General features: G+C 56.4%; 1 protein-coding gene across 1 annotated transcript in view; it reads left to right on the forward strand.

The window, feature by feature from the left end:
- The first annotated feature begins 6,892 nt into the window (after positions 1–6,892).
- CROCC (ciliary rootlet coiled-coil, rootletin) overlaps positions 6,893–16,860 on the forward strand; it is a 35,220-nt gene continuing 25,252 nt past the window's right edge. The window contains exons 1-8 of the mRNA XM_008148169.3: positions 6,893–6,952; positions 7,487–7,628; positions 8,822–8,976; positions 13,521–13,706; positions 13,807–13,890; positions 13,964–14,025; positions 14,110–14,275; positions 14,835–14,941. Coding sequence (XP_008146391.2) covers positions 6,893–6,952; positions 7,487–7,628; positions 8,822–8,976; positions 13,521–13,706; positions 13,807–13,890; positions 13,964–14,025; positions 14,110–14,275; positions 14,835–14,941 — 962 coding nt within the window. The remainder of the gene's footprint in view (positions 6,953–7,486; positions 7,629–8,821; positions 8,977–13,520; positions 13,707–13,806; positions 13,891–13,963; positions 14,026–14,109; positions 14,276–14,834; positions 14,942–16,860) is intronic.

Raw genomic sequence — 16,860 nt, forward strand, 5'->3', positions numbered from 1 at the left:
TGGCAGGTATTAAATGACAGGCCAAGGGGGGGGGGGGGCGGCGGTATCTGTTCCATGGGTCCGTGATTTTCAACCTTTTTCATCTCATGGCACACAAACGAATTACTAAAATTCTCTGGTACACTGCCCAGCTGGTAGCTCAGTGGGTTAGAGCATCATGCCTATATGCCAGGATTGTGGGTTTGATCTCCAGTCAGGGCACATACAAGAATCAACCAATGAATGCAAAAATAAGTGGAGCAACAAATCAATGTCTCTCTCTCTCTTTCTCTCACTCTCACTCTCTTCCCTCTTCCTCTATCTCTAAAATAAAAGAAGATATCCATCAAATCCAGTTAACCGGAACACCTGAACTCTAAGCCTCCTGGTTAATGTGGTTTTGCTGATGGTGGGCAGAGTCCAACCCAGCTTAGCACCTGGATTAGGCAGGCTCTTGGCCCTAGCAACCTGGGGGAGTAACTCACTTGTTTCCCAGTTACCTGAATTGCAGATTTAGAATCCTCTGCGGTGAGCAGGTGAGCACCTATCACACCTCTCTTCTGGTAGTTGGTCCGGGGGGTCGCTGGACTGGGCACCACCTGGTTATGGGGCTGGGTGAGGCGGGCAGCGGCCCTGGGGATTCAAATGACCATAAGGCAGGCTGAGCTGAAGCACTGAGTCAGCACAACAGGGACCCAGCCGCCAGCATCGCCATTGAAAAGGGAGCCAGAGGCCTCCCGAGGAGGAGGCTGGTGAAAGTACCTGCCTCCCAGCAGGAGCCTCCTTGGGCTCTGGAGGTAGGAGGGTCAAGGGGAAAGGAGCTGTGTCTGCTGCCCTCCAAAAATCTCATGTGATTATAGGAAAGATATGGCTTGGAAGCCCCTGAAACTCCTGCTGTGTGTCCCTGGGCAAGTGACTGCACCTCTCTGAGTCTCGGTCTCCTCACCTGTAAAATGGAAATAATCCTAGAACCCGCTTTGCCTGGCTATGTAGTTTCAGTAGTGTAGTTCCCGATTTGCAGAAATGTTCAGAGAGACTGAGGACAGAGGGAGAAAATATAAGAGGAAGCAGCACGGTGTGGTACCAGCCAGTATAGGCTGCCTGTGAGGTGCAGGGACTATTCACCAAGGGAGGCCTGACAGAGGGCCCCGTAGGCCCAGGCATCAGGCAGGTATTCTGGAGGGAGGGGCAAGGATGGGTTCCTGGTGCGATGAGGAACACTCTGGAATGAGGGCCCTGCAGGGACAGGCAGGATCAGAAGTGGACTGGTGAGGTCATGAGCCCGTTAGGGCCTGGGTAGGGACGCAGCAGGTCAGGGGAACCAGACAGGGTGACACAGACCTGGGCTAGGCTGGAGCACCTGGGGGCTGGTGGGGCTTACTGGCAGAGGCCAGTCAGCCCTCCCTAGGCTGAGACACAGACACCTCAGGGAAATTGTGCCCTTCTCCTCCTAACCTCGCCCCACTCCATACTCCAAGTCCCAGGGGTTGAACCACATCTCCCTGACGAATAGCTCTCTCTGCCCTGGCCCACGCCACAGCCTTACCTGCGCCATCCCTAGGTCACAGAGCCCCAAGGGCACATTGGCAGCTCCTAGCGCCGTTTCTCAGATGTAAAAAGCAGGCTCCTCTTTGACAAAGATAAACTTCTGGTCGCCCCCCAACGGGGAAAAACAGAACCATCAGCCACAGGTCTGCTGCTGTTCTTTCTGGGTATTTACTGTTTTCCAAATACAAAATCATAAAATTCAACTTCCGTTTTCAAACAAAGCACAGCCCTCCCTCAGCCCGGGAGTTGCAGACCAGCCTACACGTCTGAAATGGATGATTTGCCTTCAAGAACAGAGGTAGGCAGGTAGTGCCTAATGTATTGTTACAAATAGAAACGACATCACTGTTCAGTCCTCTAAAGCAAGGTTTCCGCTTGGTTTTATCCCATTCCAGTTGGCACATGAGTTTGTGAGAAGGAAGGGGCAGCAGAGGGGGTTCCACCATTTCACAGATAAACAAACTGAGGCCGGAGGACCTCATCCAAGGTTGCTGGACAATCAGGAAAGCAAAGCCATTCTCCCTGCAGGTCAAGTTATTGAAGCCTCAGTATTGCTACACTGGGATCCGAGGGGGGGCGGGCGGGAATGCTCCCTCAGGCTGCTTGGGCGGTTGGTTGAAGCCAGAGCTTAGTTTAAGGCCTTTGAGGCCCGGAAGCAGGAGCCGAGGCCAAGGCCGCAGCGGGACTATGCAGCTGGCCGTGGGTTCCGATTCTGCTCTGCCACCTTGCAGCTGCGGGACACTGCTCCACTTGCTTAATCTTCAGTTTCCCTTTTATGCAAAAGAGCTAATAATCCCAGTTTGCTGGGTTGTGGGAAGCAGTAAATGCGACCGATGAAGAGCCCTCAACAAGTGCCTGTCCCGAGTGAACGCTCCATAGACAGACCCCGGGGCCAGCCGGCCGCGCCCCCGCCCCCCGCCCCGTGGCGCGCCCTCGGTCCGGGGGACTCCAGGACGCGGGGAGGCGGGCGGGTCGGGATCAGGCTCCGCCCCCCGGCCCCGCCCGGCTGGACCCGCTTGGACTCAGCGGCGGCGGCGGCGCGCGAAGGTAGGATCGGGCTGCGCGCGCTCCCGCGGGCCAGAGTCGCGGGCACGCGGGGTGCGCTGCGCGAGTGGAGGCGGCGGCGCGTGGGCGGGGCCGCGGGGCTGAGGCTGCGGCGCGCGGAGGGCGGGAAGGCGGGCGCGCGCACCCCGGCTTCTCTGGAGCCGCGTCCCGGGCCTGGGGCGCTCAGGGCGCGCTCGCTGCACCCGCCGCCGCCAGCCCGGCGGCCCGAGCGCGCGCCGCGGGCCCTGCGGACATCCTGCCGCGTCCTGTTCCGATCCGGCCCGGGGTCTCGCGGACCGGGCTGGGCGGGAGGAGGCAGGGCCTGCTCGGGCGCAGCGGCCTGCGGGCGCCCAGCGAGCGCCCCTCCGCTCCGGGCTTCTCCTCGCTCCACGGGGCAGAGCTGCGGTAGGAGACCCTTCCCAACGGTCACCACAAACAGCAGATCCCTCCCTGCGCTTCCCGTGGGCCGGGCACGGAGTGGGATGTCATTTCACCGTCAGTGCAGCCTTACGAGTCGAACGTGGCTCCATTTTAGGGATGAGGAAACTGAGGCCTAGGGCGGTCAATTGAGTTGTCCAAGACGACACAGCCTGTGCAGGGATTTGGGCCCTCCACTCCTTGGGTTTCTCAGAATGGGGCCTGCGGGCTCCCCCCCCCCCCCCCCCCGCCAGTCTCTGTGGTTGGCATTTTGAACGGGCTCCCTCGTGATTTTTATGCAAACCCTCGAGGTCAGTGTTCTGGTGGCCCTGTGGTGGCCAGGCTCCCCAGCTCCCATGGAGCCAGTGCTTGTCTGGACGAATGGGACACTCGGGGAGGTCCCATGAGAGCACCTTCTGTCGGTTTTCATCTGAGATTTCCTCTTTCTTAGCGGAGCTCCAGCAGTTGCTTAATAAATAAACCAGGAGCAGACCAGAGGTTAAAGGTAGACTGGGCTCCTCAGTCAGGAGCCGGGTTCAGGAAGGACTTCGGGAGCCAGAACCCCTAGATCTTGGGGGTTTCTCTGACAGCTCCTCCTCTCTCAAGCCCTGGGGATGGGCACCCCTCCTGGAGACTAGGCACCCCTCCCACCCAGGATTCCTTGGGGAGGAGGGGGTTTTTGCCCTGAACTCCTGGGATGCAGCAGGTGTTAGATATGTGTTCACTGTAGGTCCTTGCCAGATCCCAGGCTGGGGGCAACATCACCTGTGACCAAGACTTGCCCAGTATGATCTTGCTAAAGCCCATGGGTATTGTTTCTTTAAAAAATATATATTTTTATTGATTTTAGAGAAAGAGATAGAAACATCAATGAGAGAGAATCATGGATAGGCTGCCTCCTGCATGTCCCCTACTGGGGATCGAGCCTGCAGCCTGGTCAGGGCACACAGAACAGTGACCTCCCGGTTCATAGGTGGATACTCAACCATTGAGCCACACCAGCCAGGCAGAGGTGACATGTTTGAGCCAAGATTTGGTTGACAAGCAGAAGTCAGCCATGAAAGGCAGGGAGAAGAGCATTCCAGGCAGTGAAGGTGGCAGTGCAAAGGCCCTGAGGTAGGAGACTGGTGTGTTTGAGCGTCCAGAAGGCCAGCAGGGCTGGGGTAGGTAGGACAAGCAGCGGGAGAGGGAAGGAGATGATATGGGAGCGGTGGGCCTGGGCCAGATGGGGCCGCCTTGTTTGCTGTGGCAGGACTCTGAGTTTTATTTTGAATGTGCTAGGAGGCAGTTGGATGGGGAGGCTGTAGGGTGGGGGTTGAATAGAAGAGGGAGTCGATCTTGATTGTGTAGGAACAGACTGAGGTAGGGGACGACACAGCAGGCAGGGAGACCTCTGAGGAGCCATCTTAGCAGTCCAAGCAAGAGGTGGGTGGTTGTTGGTTTTTAATCCTTACCCGAGGATATTTCCCATTGATTTTTAGAGAGAGGGGAAGACAGAAATATCTGTGTGAGAGGAACACATCGATTGGTTGCCTCCTGCAGGAGCCTAACCAGGGCCCGGGCCGGGGAGGAGCCTGCAACCGAGGTACATGCCCTTGACTGGAATTGAACCCAGGACTCTTCGGTCTGCAGGCTGACGCTCTATCCACTGAGCCAAACCAGCTAGGGCGAGATGGCTTTTTTAATACACACCAGAGACCTAGGGTGGTGCCCAGCACACAGTGAGCACTACACATGGTAGCCATGGTTGGCTTTTGTTTAAAACTTTGGAACCAGGCATACCTGGGTCTACCTCCCCCCGCAACCACCCCTCTGGTTAAGCTTTTTTAAAAATTTTATTTTCTTTATTGATTTATTGATTAAGGTATTACATGTGTCCTTATCCCTCCATTGCCCCCCACCTCCCCGCTCATGCCCTCACCCCCCTGTTGTCTGTGTCCATTGGTTATGCTTATATGCATGCATACAAGTCCTCTGGTTGATCTCTCCCCCTCCCCCGCCCTCCCGGCATATCTGGGTCTTACCTTGTCTGGTGGCTTTAGCCCTTCGTGGATGGGTGACTTTGAGCAAGTTACTTAACTTCCCTCACTGAGCCTTCGTGTTGTCAGCTGTAAAGTGGGTAGAACAGTGTCACATCACAGGGCTGCCAAGAATGTTAAAACAGATAAAGGACAGACGCAGAGTTTTGGGCACAGGGCCTGGCTCATGGTTGGTTCAGTATTTTTGTTATAATTTCTAGCCAGCAACCGGAGAATAAAAAAGGGATAAGTGGGCAAGAGCTACTGGTATGTCTGAAACTCAGGAGTCATCCTTGAGGGGTTTTGTGGCTAGCTCTGGCCTCTAGACCTGCAAAAAAATGGCTGAGGGTCTACCGTGTGCCAGGCACAGGGTTCTGGTTTGGGTACTGGGAAGACAGTAATACTAATGATAGTAACGATAACACAGACCATAGGTGACACTTACCCACTGTTTATTTATTTATTTATTTATTTAAAAAATATATATTTTATTGATTTTTTACAGAGAGGAAGGGAGAGGGATAGAGAGTTAGAAACATCGATGAGAGAAAACATCGATCAGCTGCCTCCTGTACACCCCCTACTGGGGATGTGCCCGCAACCAAGGTACATGCCCTTGACCAGAATCGAACCCGGGACCCTTCAGTCCGCAGGCCGACACTGTATCCACTGAGCCAAACCAGTCAGGGCCTTATCCACTATTTAACAGTGTGTAGTGATTAAGATATTACTAGCTGAGCCCAGCCAGGCCCCTGTATGAACCGAGAGGTCATGGTTTGATTCCCCATCAGGGCACATGTGGGCTCCATCCCCAGTGTGGGGCCTGCAGGAGGCAGCCCATCAATGATTCTTTCTCATCATTGATGTTTCTATTTCTCCCTCCCTCTCCCCCCTTCCTCTCGGAGAGCAATTAAAATATATATTTTTAAAAAGGTATTACTAGCTGATAGTAAAACCCAGAAATCTCTAAGGCTCAACACAACAGAAACTTATTTCTTGTCCATGAAAAGCCCTGTTGGGTATGTGGCAGGTGGCTTTCTACATGGTGACCCAGATCCCTCCCAGCTTGTGGCTCTGGCCTTGGGACCTCAACATTATTTCCTTCTAGCTGGTGGGCAAGCAAGGAGATACACAATTCCTCATGGGGGATTTAAAAAAAATATTTTTATTGATTTGAGAGAGAGAGAGAGAAATATATATTCATGTGAGAAAGAAACATCCTATCGGTTGCCTCCTGCATGCACCCGGACCGGAGATTGAACTGGCAACCTGGGTATGTGCCGTGACCAGGAATCAAACCCACTGCCTTTTGGTGAACAGGATGACACCAGACTAACTGAGGCACCCGGCCAGGGCACCTCTGTGCTTTTTGTCCTCAGAACTGAACCTAGTTTTGCCCACCCCTGTACATTCTTAAAAAACTGGGAAACGCTGGCCTTTTCTGTCTCCTGGATGCTGACTCCACTCCCTGAGCTTGGAGGGCTCTAGGACCCAGCAGTTGGGGAGTGTGTGTGTGTGTGTGTGTGTGTGTGTGTTGAGAGTCCTTTCCTCATGGTCCCTCCCCTCCCTTCCCCACCCTTCCCCCCTCTCCATTCTTTCCCTTTCCTTTCTCCCCCCACCTCTTCCCTTCTCTGCTCCCCTCCCCCTCTATATCCTAAGTCTTCCTTCTGTTCCCTCCTGCCTCCCTTCTCTCCCCTCCTCTGCTTTCCCCTCCCCTCCCCTCCCCCTCAGCCCCTCCCACCCCGTGGTCACATGGGGGCACGGATTAGAGCCTAATCTGCCCAGTGCTCAGCACTGCAGTCTGGCTGTGGGGTGGTCTGTGTGGACTGAGCTTGTCTGGGGCCTGGGAGCAGGGCCTGGAGAGGGGTGCCCGCAGCCTCCCCCCCATGAGCCTGGGGCTGGGGGGGTCCTTGGAGGCCCAGCTGGCACTGGAGACCGTTATCCAGGTGGGTCCTGAGGGCTGTGCTCACCCCATCCAGTTGCTCTGGAAGGAGCCGGTGAGGAGTGGATGCATCTTGGGGGTCCAGTGGTGGGAGAGGTGTGGTGGTGAGGTGCACAGGGGCTCCAGTTTGCAGCTCCCAGCCTGACTGGACTCAGGGTAGAGGGGTGTGCAGGGCTCAACTGCTGTGGCTCCCTTATCCCAGTGCCCTGCGGAGGATGGGGGTCCCTCCTCCCAGATTTTAGGGTCAGGGTGACTTGTGCTGGCGCGCACAGTGGGTCCTCACCTCTCTGGGTCGGAGCCGGCTGTGGGGTTTGGTTCTCTGGCCCTGGAGCCGCCTCCTTTCCTGGCAGGAGGCACACAGCGTGTCCCTCCATGGGGCGGTTTTTGCGATTCTAACTCCCAGGCTTCTATCCATTTGGGGGCTTTCCTGACGGTCTCCTGGGCACCCACATCTTGGGCGACAGGACTTTGCTCCTTCCCACTCAGGCCACAGAGCCCAGGGCCCCAGGTTCCCCTCAGACCCTCTCTTTCCCCGCAGACACTGGAGAGCAGCGTCCTGGGGCCGGGTCAGGAGGCCAGCCTGAGTGTGCAGGACCCGGCCCAGGACTGTCCGCCCGCCCACCTGCCTGCTCTCCTCAGGGAAATTGTCACCCGGAACTTCTCCAAGCCTGAGGGCCCAGGTACCTCCTGCCTCTCCCCTGCACAGCCACTGCCCACATCCTACCTCTTCTCACAGCCCTGCTCAAGTCATAACAACAGTGATTGCAGCTTCCAGGCCTCCCCGCTGGGAGGCAGGTACACCCGTTTCACAGACGAGGAAATGGAGGCTTAGAGGTGTAATTTGCCCCGATGTGTTCCCCCACGGATTGCTGCTAGAAGGCAGGGCTGAGCATTCCCTCCTTGCTGCAAAGACTTAAACCCCAAACGCCATATTCTCTCCCAGGGAGGTGTGAGCTGGCTGAACCCGAGATTATAAGCGGGGGTGGGGAGGGGAGGGGGGGTGGGGGGGTGTGTAATTCAGCTTAGCTCAGGGCTTTGCAGAAATCCAAGGGGTGGTACTGTCCCTCTCCCTTCTCCCCCTCTTCCCCCACCCAGGAAGGCTGATGGGCCCTGCTCCTTCTGGTGGGTGGAACTCACACCAAATACACGGTTTGAGCGTCTGGGAGGGGCACACTCAGTCCCAGCAGGAGGGTTGCAGCTCTCCTTGGGGGTGTTTCTGGTGTTCCTGCCATGGTCCTTGTCTAAGCTCAGCCTCCTTGGGGCCCCTGAGAGCCACAGACAGGGACTTAGAAAGCCCCCCCCCCCCGCCCCCGGGTGGAAGAGCCGAGAGGCCTATGGCACACGTCCAGGTCCATCAGGTGGAAGGGAGCCCACAGGATGGGGTTCCTTTTTCCCTCTGGCCTCTCCTTTTTTCCTCTACTTCCTCCTTCTCTTCCTTACAACCTGACCTACACTCTCGTGAGCCCTGGTCTCAGAAGTTACCTGCTCTCCTGGGTCTGGTTACTGTTCCACCCATTTTACAGATCTGAAAAACTGAGACCCAGACAATAGTAGTAGCTGCAGAAGGAAGGAGCTAGAACTTGGGGCCTAGTCTCCTGACTCCTAATGAGCCTCCTTCCTGCTCCTCCTGGGCCTGCTGGGGCCACACTTCAGCTGTACTTGTGTCCACTCCAAGTCTAGCCCGAGGCCCGTGGCTTTGCCCACCTTCCTGTTCTCTGTTTGTGTGACCTCGTGCTCCATCCACTCCTACCCAGGCTCCTCCTGGGTCCTGGCCCATCTTCCTGCCTCCACTGATGGGTAGGGCACCTGGAGGGGCAAGATGTCCTCCTGGACCCAGCTGGAAGCTAACCACGTGCCTGCTGTCCCTCTCCAGCCCTGCTGTCGGCCGCAGAGATGGCATCGATGCTGTCGCTGCAGGAGGAGAACCAGCTGCTGCAGCAGGAGTTGTCCCGCGTGGAGGACCTGCTGGCCCAGAGCCGTGCCGAGCGTGATGAGCTGGCCATCAAGTACAACGCGGTCAGCGAGAGGGTGGGTGCTGCCTGGGGGCTGAGAGCTGAGTCAGCTGCTCCCTTGCTGTGAGGTCAGGGCGATGTCCAGGGCAGGCCTGCACACTGGGCGAAAAGGTGGGCCTGTCCTCAGGCCGGCCTGGGTTCGAACTGTGGCTCAGCCAACTTGAATGGCCTTGAGCAAATCACTCTGCTCTTGGAGTCTGTTTTCTTTTCTTTTTTTAAAATTGATTTCAGAGAGGAAGGAAGAGGGAGAGAGAGATAGAAACATCGATGATGAGAGAGAATCATTGATGGGCTCCCTCCTGCATGCCCCACACTGGGGATTGAGCCCGCAACCCAGGCATGTGCCCTGACTGGGAATCGAACCTTGACCTCCTGGTTCATTGGTTGACGCTCAACCACTGAGCCCCGCCAGCCAGGCTCGGAGTCTGTTTTCTGTAGTGGGGATGGGCTTTGGGGTTCACCCAACAGAGGCTGGGCTCTGCAGCAAGACTGGGGTAGGTACAGGCAGCCACAGACCTGCCGCCACTCCCCGTGGGGGTGAGGCCCAGGCATGGGAGGAGAAGCCAGGCCTGCCTCCAAGTCCAGACGGGGTCACTTCCCCTGGGAACTGTGCCTCAGGCTTGGGGGGTCCCCGGGCCTGGGCCAGGAGGCCGGTGTGGCCAGGGCCAGAGGTGCAGGTTGTTCCCTGTACACTGTCTTCTTTGGACCTCCAGACTCCTAGGAGGTGACCCTGGTGGTGGCTGAAAGTGGAAGAGTTGCGTGAGGGAAGGAGAATGTGTGTGGATGGAAAATGCGTGCGTATTACTAACAGTCATAATAGCAGCCGCCATTTATCGAATGCCTACTTGCCAGACAGGTGCTGGGTGCTTTACATGTAATGCACCAAGGTTGGGACCATTGCGATGCTCATTTAACAGAGGAGATAATAGAGGCTCAGAGAGGGAAGGCACTGTGCTTGGGGTCACACAGCCGGTTAGTGCTAATCTCTCGACTCCCAGCCCAGGGCTCTGCATTACAGCTTTGTTTCTTGGGGGTGGGAAGAGACAGTTGGGCTGGGAGTCCCAGGGGGCAGCTGGCCCCTGGGAAGCTGGAAGGACCTCAGACATGACGTTCTGATGTTGCAAATGGGAGACTGAAGCTGCTCAGGGTCCCCTGTGTGGTACCAGGACCCCTGCGCCGACCTGCTCATGCGGGGGCTTGCATACCCCAGTGGGGAAGAGGGATAAGCAGTTCGGAGTGTGGTTGTAGGCTGTGCCTGTGTCCTGGTGTCTGCCCGCCCGGACAAGTCCCTGACTTGTTGGGACTTGCAGGGAGCAGGCCCCCAGCACTGGGGGTAGCTCAGAGCCAGTTTTCCCAAGGTTTGCAGGGGGTGTGGAGGGCCAGCTGGCTCGAGTTCCACATTGTCGGTGATGATGGGGTCCTGAGCCAACCCCCTCCCAGTTTAGGCCTCTCATCTCTTGGCCCCTGGCACACTGCCAGGCTCATGGGGGGCTGCCTCTTAAATGCCAGCTTCTGACTGACAATGAAGCCAGCACTGCCCCCCTGGCTGGCAGGAGAAGGGAAGAAGAGGGGGCAGGCGACAGGTTCCTTTTTCTGCTAGGACACAGCTGCTGGGGCTGGGGCCTCAGCACGGGAGTAGGGGGTCTGCGTTACGTCTAGAAAATTCCATCGTGTGGCCAGGGAGACCCCGAGTAACTTGTGGAATGAACCTGGTGCTTGACTGTCCTCGGGGAGATGGTGTCAGTGCCCCACCTGGAGGCAGGGGTTGCATGAGCATGACCTCCGGGCCTTTCCTGGGGCGGCGTGGGTCTGCAGAGAACATCAGATCCTGGCGATCACCTATTGCAGGTGGGAAACAGACCCAGAAATGAGTGTGAGAGGCCCAAGGTCAGTGGTGGAGCTGGGATGAGGCCCTGGTCTGGGCTCTGAGGGCCTGTGGCACTGCCTGTCCCTGCTGCCCCCTTGTCCCCATGCTGCAGGTGGCAGGCTTGCCCCTGTGGCCGTAACTGTTGCATGTGGGCCAGGTTGGCGGGCAGTCAGCGAGGTTTTCTGACTTTTTAAACCCCACAGCGTCCCTGGGGAAAGAGTGGAGGTGAGGTAGGGATTTGTGTCCTGTTGATTGCACGGAGGGAAACAGGCAAAGGGCTCCCAGCAGCCACCTCCAAGTTCAGAAGGAGGCCCTGACGCTCCCTGTGGAGCCCCTCCACCCCCACCCCATTCTTCCTGTCCCTGAGGAGCAGGTGTTGGGGGAGGCAGCTGGGATGGGAAGGAGGGGATGGCCACGCCCCCTGGATTCTACAGGATGGGCCCCCTGGGCTCCCTGTGTCCATGGCAACCTGGACAGAGTGACTCGAATAATAACGGTACTAGGGCAGGCAGTGGTTGCTAGGGGAGACTGTAAACTTCTTTCATCCCTGGCTTGGTGACACCCTTCTTTCCTTTTGAATTACGAGTAAAATTGAAAGGCTGTTTTGTGAGGGGTGAAGTTCGTGGAAAGGGGTGAGGTATGGTTGGGAGTGACCCGGGCCTGCCTCTGAGCACCGGGGAAGCAAGTGGAGTACCTGAGGACTGCCTGAACCCCTCTGAATCACAGAAGCAGATAGCACCTGGTCCAAACACTTGTGTAAAACACACACAGCACAGGCCACAGTCAGACCCACACAGACATACACAAATGCACAAAACACACCACAGCAGAATCTGTACCCACGGCCAGACACCACCCAGTCCCACCCAGGTGTGGAATGTCTCACACAGGTGCACAGTCCCAGCACCGTGATGTATCCATCCTGCGCACAACACAACACATTGTCTCACATGTTGTGGACACACGCAGCCAAAGGTAAGCACAAAGAACAGAGTCACCGACACACACCTCACAGACACTCAGAGCCCAGACACACGCTCCAACTCACCCACTTAGAGTTGTGCTCACAGACCTACAAACATGTGAACACACGGGTACACACAGACGTACCCACCTGCCCCACAATGTAGACCTGCGACCACAGACACCTCCTCTCTCAGGTCCCCCGAAGGCCTAGACACGGAGACGCTCAGGGTCCCAGGTGGAGACAAATGAAAAAATACTCCCCGCTCACCCCCGTGAGATACACCTGCATCGATGCACAACACACGGCCTTTCAGTGCCACTGCTGGCACGCTCCGATGTGGACACTGCCGGGCCCCTGACGGAGGTGGACTGCTTGCAGACACTGGTCACAGGCCTGCAGCCCAGCCTTCAGGCAGAGACCTGCATACCACCTCCTCCCACACCTTCAGACCGAGCTGTTCCCCCAACTTGAATTGAAGCCCCCACCAGCCCCTCCCTGTGGGTGGCTCCAGTGGCCACAGGCACCCTGCCCCAGTGCTGTCCTTGGGGGGAGGGGAGAGAGGGAAGGGGGGAGGCAGAGATGAAGTTGTTTCCAGCTTTCTCAGGGGCTCCTTCAGCATCTCCTGGGCGTACTGGGTCAGTGCAGGGAACAGCTGGAGGGAACCTGCACCTGCCACTAACCTGGCCTGGCCCCGTTATTAGTGAGGGGGAGAGCAGCTGTCTGCCGTTGGCGTCCCTGGGACTGGGCGTGGGTGGACGTGTGAATGCCCTGCCCAGGCTGCAGATGGTGAGTGTGGGCTGGTGCCAGAGTCCACTGGGCTGGGCTGTCTTCCTGTTGGCTCTCCCTGGGCACTCACTCCTGTTAGTCCCACTCATCCTCAGTTGCTTCCCCCACAGGTGGAGTCTGAGGGGCCCCTGGGACCCGCAGGTGCCTGAGGATAGAGGGTTCCCAGGCTGTTGGAGCAGCCAGAGCCGGCAGGCATCCTTCCTGTGCCTGCAGGGCCTGATGATGAAGCGGCTGCCAGCCGCCTGGGGGTGAAGGAAGGCCGCTGGCAGCAGCGGCTTCCCATGAGGTCAGGGAGAGGTGGGAGCCTGAGGCCCGGCCGGGCTCAGGCATTAATAGGCCACAAGGTATAGAACATTACAAATCTGAGTGCTGCGTGTGTGGGGAGTGGGGGCAGGCCGAGGAGTTCATCTGTGTCACCCTGGGGAGTTTGACACCGTCTGTGTGCCTTATGTGTGTGCATGTCGCTAAGCTCAGGATGCATGCATTGATGCCTCTGTTTGAATGTATTCACATGTGCTTACGCCATTAATTCATGATCCTAATGAACATGCCACTAACACTGCTGTAGGCCTAAGATCCAATGGGAACGACAGGCTTTCCTGGGTTTGGGGTGGGAAGACATGGGCGTGGATCTAATCATCAACCACAACGGGGTTAGTTGCTTTGGAAGAGAGGCTCACAGTGCACCCAGGGCCTCTAAGGTTTACCCCCAGGTGCGTCTTCTTTGTGTGTTACATGCACATGTTTGTGTGTCCGTGCATGCCCCATCTGTGTGTCTATGCATGGCTGCCTTAGGCCGTCATACGTGCATTGCATCCAGGCTTGCCCAAAGGTGCCTGCAAGGCATTGTGGGTCTGGGCCCAGCCTGGTGCTCCCTGCAGAGGCCTGTGTCTGCCTTCCCTGGAGACCGAGGACTCTCACCCAGGGCCCTTCCCTGCAGCTGGAGCAGGCTGTGCGGCTGGAGTCTGGGGAGCTGGAAACGCAGGAGCCCAGGGGGCTGGTACGGCAGAGCGTGGAGCTGCGGAGGCAGCTGCAGGAGGAGCAGGCCTCCTACCGGCGGAAGCTGCAGGCCTACCAGGAGGGCCAGCAGCGGCAAGCCCAGCTTGTGCAACGGCTGCAGGCCAAGGTCAGGGCCGCCCACTCCTGCTCCTGCCTACCCCTGTGCTTGCTCACTTCGCCCTGCCCCCACCCCCCGGGGCTAACCATTGCTCACCACCCATCCCCAGATTCTCCAGTACAAGAAGAAGGGCTCAGAGCTGGAGCAGCAGCTGTTGGAGAGATCCACAGAGCTGGAGCAGCAGCGGCTGCGGGTGGGTGCCAGGGCAGGGCAGGGCAGGCCCCTTCCTCCTCGTGCCCAACCTGATGCCCACTTCTCCCACCCAGGACACGGAGCACAGCAGAGACCTGGAGAGCGCCCTCATCCGCCTGGAGGAGGAGCAGCAGAGGTGGGGCACCAGCAGGAAGAGGAGATGGCGGCAGGGCGGTCCTCTCCCGCCACGAGCCCATTGGTCCCTCTTTGTCCCGCCCAGGAGCAGCAGCCTGGCCCAGGTGAACGCTATGCTCCGAGAGCAGCTGGACCAGGCGAGCTCGGCCAATCAGGCTCTGAGAGAGGACATACGCAAGGTGACCAGTGACTGGACACGCAGTCGCAAGGAGCTGGAGCAGCGGGAGGTGGCGTGGAGGCGTGAGGAGGAGGTGGGCACGGGTTCTGGGAGGCCAGTGGGGCCTGGTGGGTGCAGCCTGACCCAAGGGGAAGGGCCTTTGTATAGTGGAGAGGACTCCGGCTTCGGGAGAAGGAGCGGGAGGGTCCTGCTGGCCACGTGAGCCCTTTAGGAGAGGAAAATAGTGTCATAATCATAGTTGGCCTTGATTGCACGTTCCATGTGCTGAGTGTTCATTTCTTCCCTACGTCTCAGAATAGCTGAGCATGGTAGGTGCTATCGTCCTCACTTTAAAGAGAGGTTACGTAACCTGCCCAGCCATGCGGCTGGGGTGCAAACCTCGGTGCCAGCACTTTCTGCCCTTTCTCGCTGCCTCTTGGGACTATAGAGCCATTGAAACTCATTTTCCAGTGCCAGAGGGAGGCTTGGGAGTGAGAGGCTGACAGTTTCGACACACCCCTGTGTGCTGGCCCAGACCTGACCCACAGGAAGACCCCCCTCCCTGGGCAGCAGTGCCTCCCGGGATGGTCAGTGCTGGGGCAGAAGCGGGGGGCCCTCCCTGCAGCCCCTCACTCAACCTGTCTTCCCTCCAGTCCTTCAACGCCTACTTCAGCAACGAGCACAGCCGCCTGCTCCTCCTCTGGAGGCAGGTTGTGGGGGTCCGGCGGCTGGTCAACGAGGTGAAGATGTCTACCGAGAGGTGAGGCCCGGCTGGCGGAGGGGTGACGTGGGGAGATACTGCAGCAGCAGCTGGGGGGCACCCACTTTTTTTTAAAACATCATTTTTCTTTTCTTTTTTAAAAATATTTTTATTGCCGAAACCGGTTTGGCTCAGTGGATAGAGCGTCAGCCTGTGGACTGAAAGGTCCCAGGTTCGATTCCGGTCAAGGGCACGTACCTTGGTTGCGGGCACATCCCCAGTAGGAGGTGTGCAGGAGGCAGCTGATCGATGTTTCTCTCTCATCGATGTTTCTAACTCTCTATCCCTCTCCCTTCCTCTCTGTAAAAAATCAATAAAATATATTAAAAATATTTTTATTGATTTCAGAGAGAAAGGGAGAGGGAGAGAGAGATAGAAACATCAATGATAAGAGAGAATCATTGATCAGCTACTTTCTGCACGCCCCCCACTGGGGATCGAGCCCACAACCCGGGCATGTGCCTTTGACTGGAATCGAGCCTGGGACTCTTCAGTCCGCAGGCTGATGCTCTATCCACTGAGCCCAACCGGCTTGGGTGGGCACCCACTTTTTAAGTTGAATTCAGCTCAACTCAGTTGAACTTCAGTCCAACACAACACACCTACTGTGGGGCAGGCCCTTGGAGATGGAGAAGCAACTATAATAATGAACTCTTATCATGATCGTGGCAGTCAACATTTGCTATGTATTTCCTCTGACCTAAGCTCTTTGTACATTTCATTTCACCTCATTTCCACAGCATCTCTGTGAAGTAGGAATAGTAATAGTTCCCATTTTACAGATGAGGACATTGAGGCTCAGAGAGGTAGAATGACCTTTCCAAGGTCACACATTGGTAAGTGGCTGAGTCAGGATTGACAACTGCTTTTAATCCACTAGAATATTCAGCTTCTACTACCAAGAACCTTACCTCCTCTAGTGATAAAAAGAAATAGATCCCCCCAAATTCTAGACCAAGAAAATGAGTGGTCAGTGACATGAAAGTGGAACAGAGAGAATGTCCTCAATTCTCACAAGGATGGGAGGGTCAGAAAGACGCTTCATAGAGGAGGTAGAATTTGCCTGACCTCAGGGATGGGTGGATTTTAACTGGCAGAGCTGGGGCACTCCCGGCAGAGTGTACAGCCTGAGCAAAGGCTCGGAGGTGGGAGAAATGGCACTGGGGGGGGGGGGTGTTGGAGAGAGAGGAACGGAGGGCAGGTTGGAAAGGAGAGCCTCAAAGGCGTGTTCCCGCAGGGGGCTCGGTCCTGCTTGGGCTGAGCAGGTGACGCTGTGGGGAGAGCCCAGAGACAGGGAGACCACTTTGTTTCCTTTTTTACATTAAAATTTTATTTAATGATCGTTCGTTAAAATATCAAATATTCAATGTGTCCAGATTCCCAATGGACTCATCAATGTCACAGATGGTTTGCTTCACTTTTCGTCCTTATACTGTGTTGGAATCAGGACCCGTAGGTGTTCACAAAATGTGATGGGCTGATTTGTCCTTTAATCTCTTTTATTTGTTCAGGAAACTGGGACAGTTGTCCGAAGTTTCCCACAGTCTGGATTCTGTGGTGTCACTTAACACCTTTGTCCCCTGTAGTTCTTGTAAATTGGATGTTGGATTTAAGACTTGATCAGATTCAGGTTCAGGGTTTTTTTTTTGTTTCTTTGGGGTTTTTTACAAGACGCCTTCATAAGTGCTGTGTGCTCTTTCATCAGGAGGCCCAGAATGCCTGGTGTCTCTGTGTGCACCGGCAGCCTCAGATGCTCAATGCCAAGGCCCAGACATTCATCAGGGTTGCAAGATTGTGATCATCTCCCGTCACTCCTTCATGTCTCAATTGGGATTCTTCCTTAATGCGGCACCTCCTCGCCTTGCATTAGATACCCAGTGGTACAGTTCATTCAGGAAAGGAGAGGATTTAACATATTT

The sequence above is a fragment of the Eptesicus fuscus genome, chromosome 9 (assembly GCF_027574615.1).
Source record: "Eptesicus fuscus isolate TK198812 chromosome 9, DD_ASM_mEF_20220401, whole genome shotgun sequence".
NCBI lineage: Eukaryota > Metazoa > Chordata > Mammalia > Chiroptera > Vespertilionidae > Eptesicus > Eptesicus fuscus.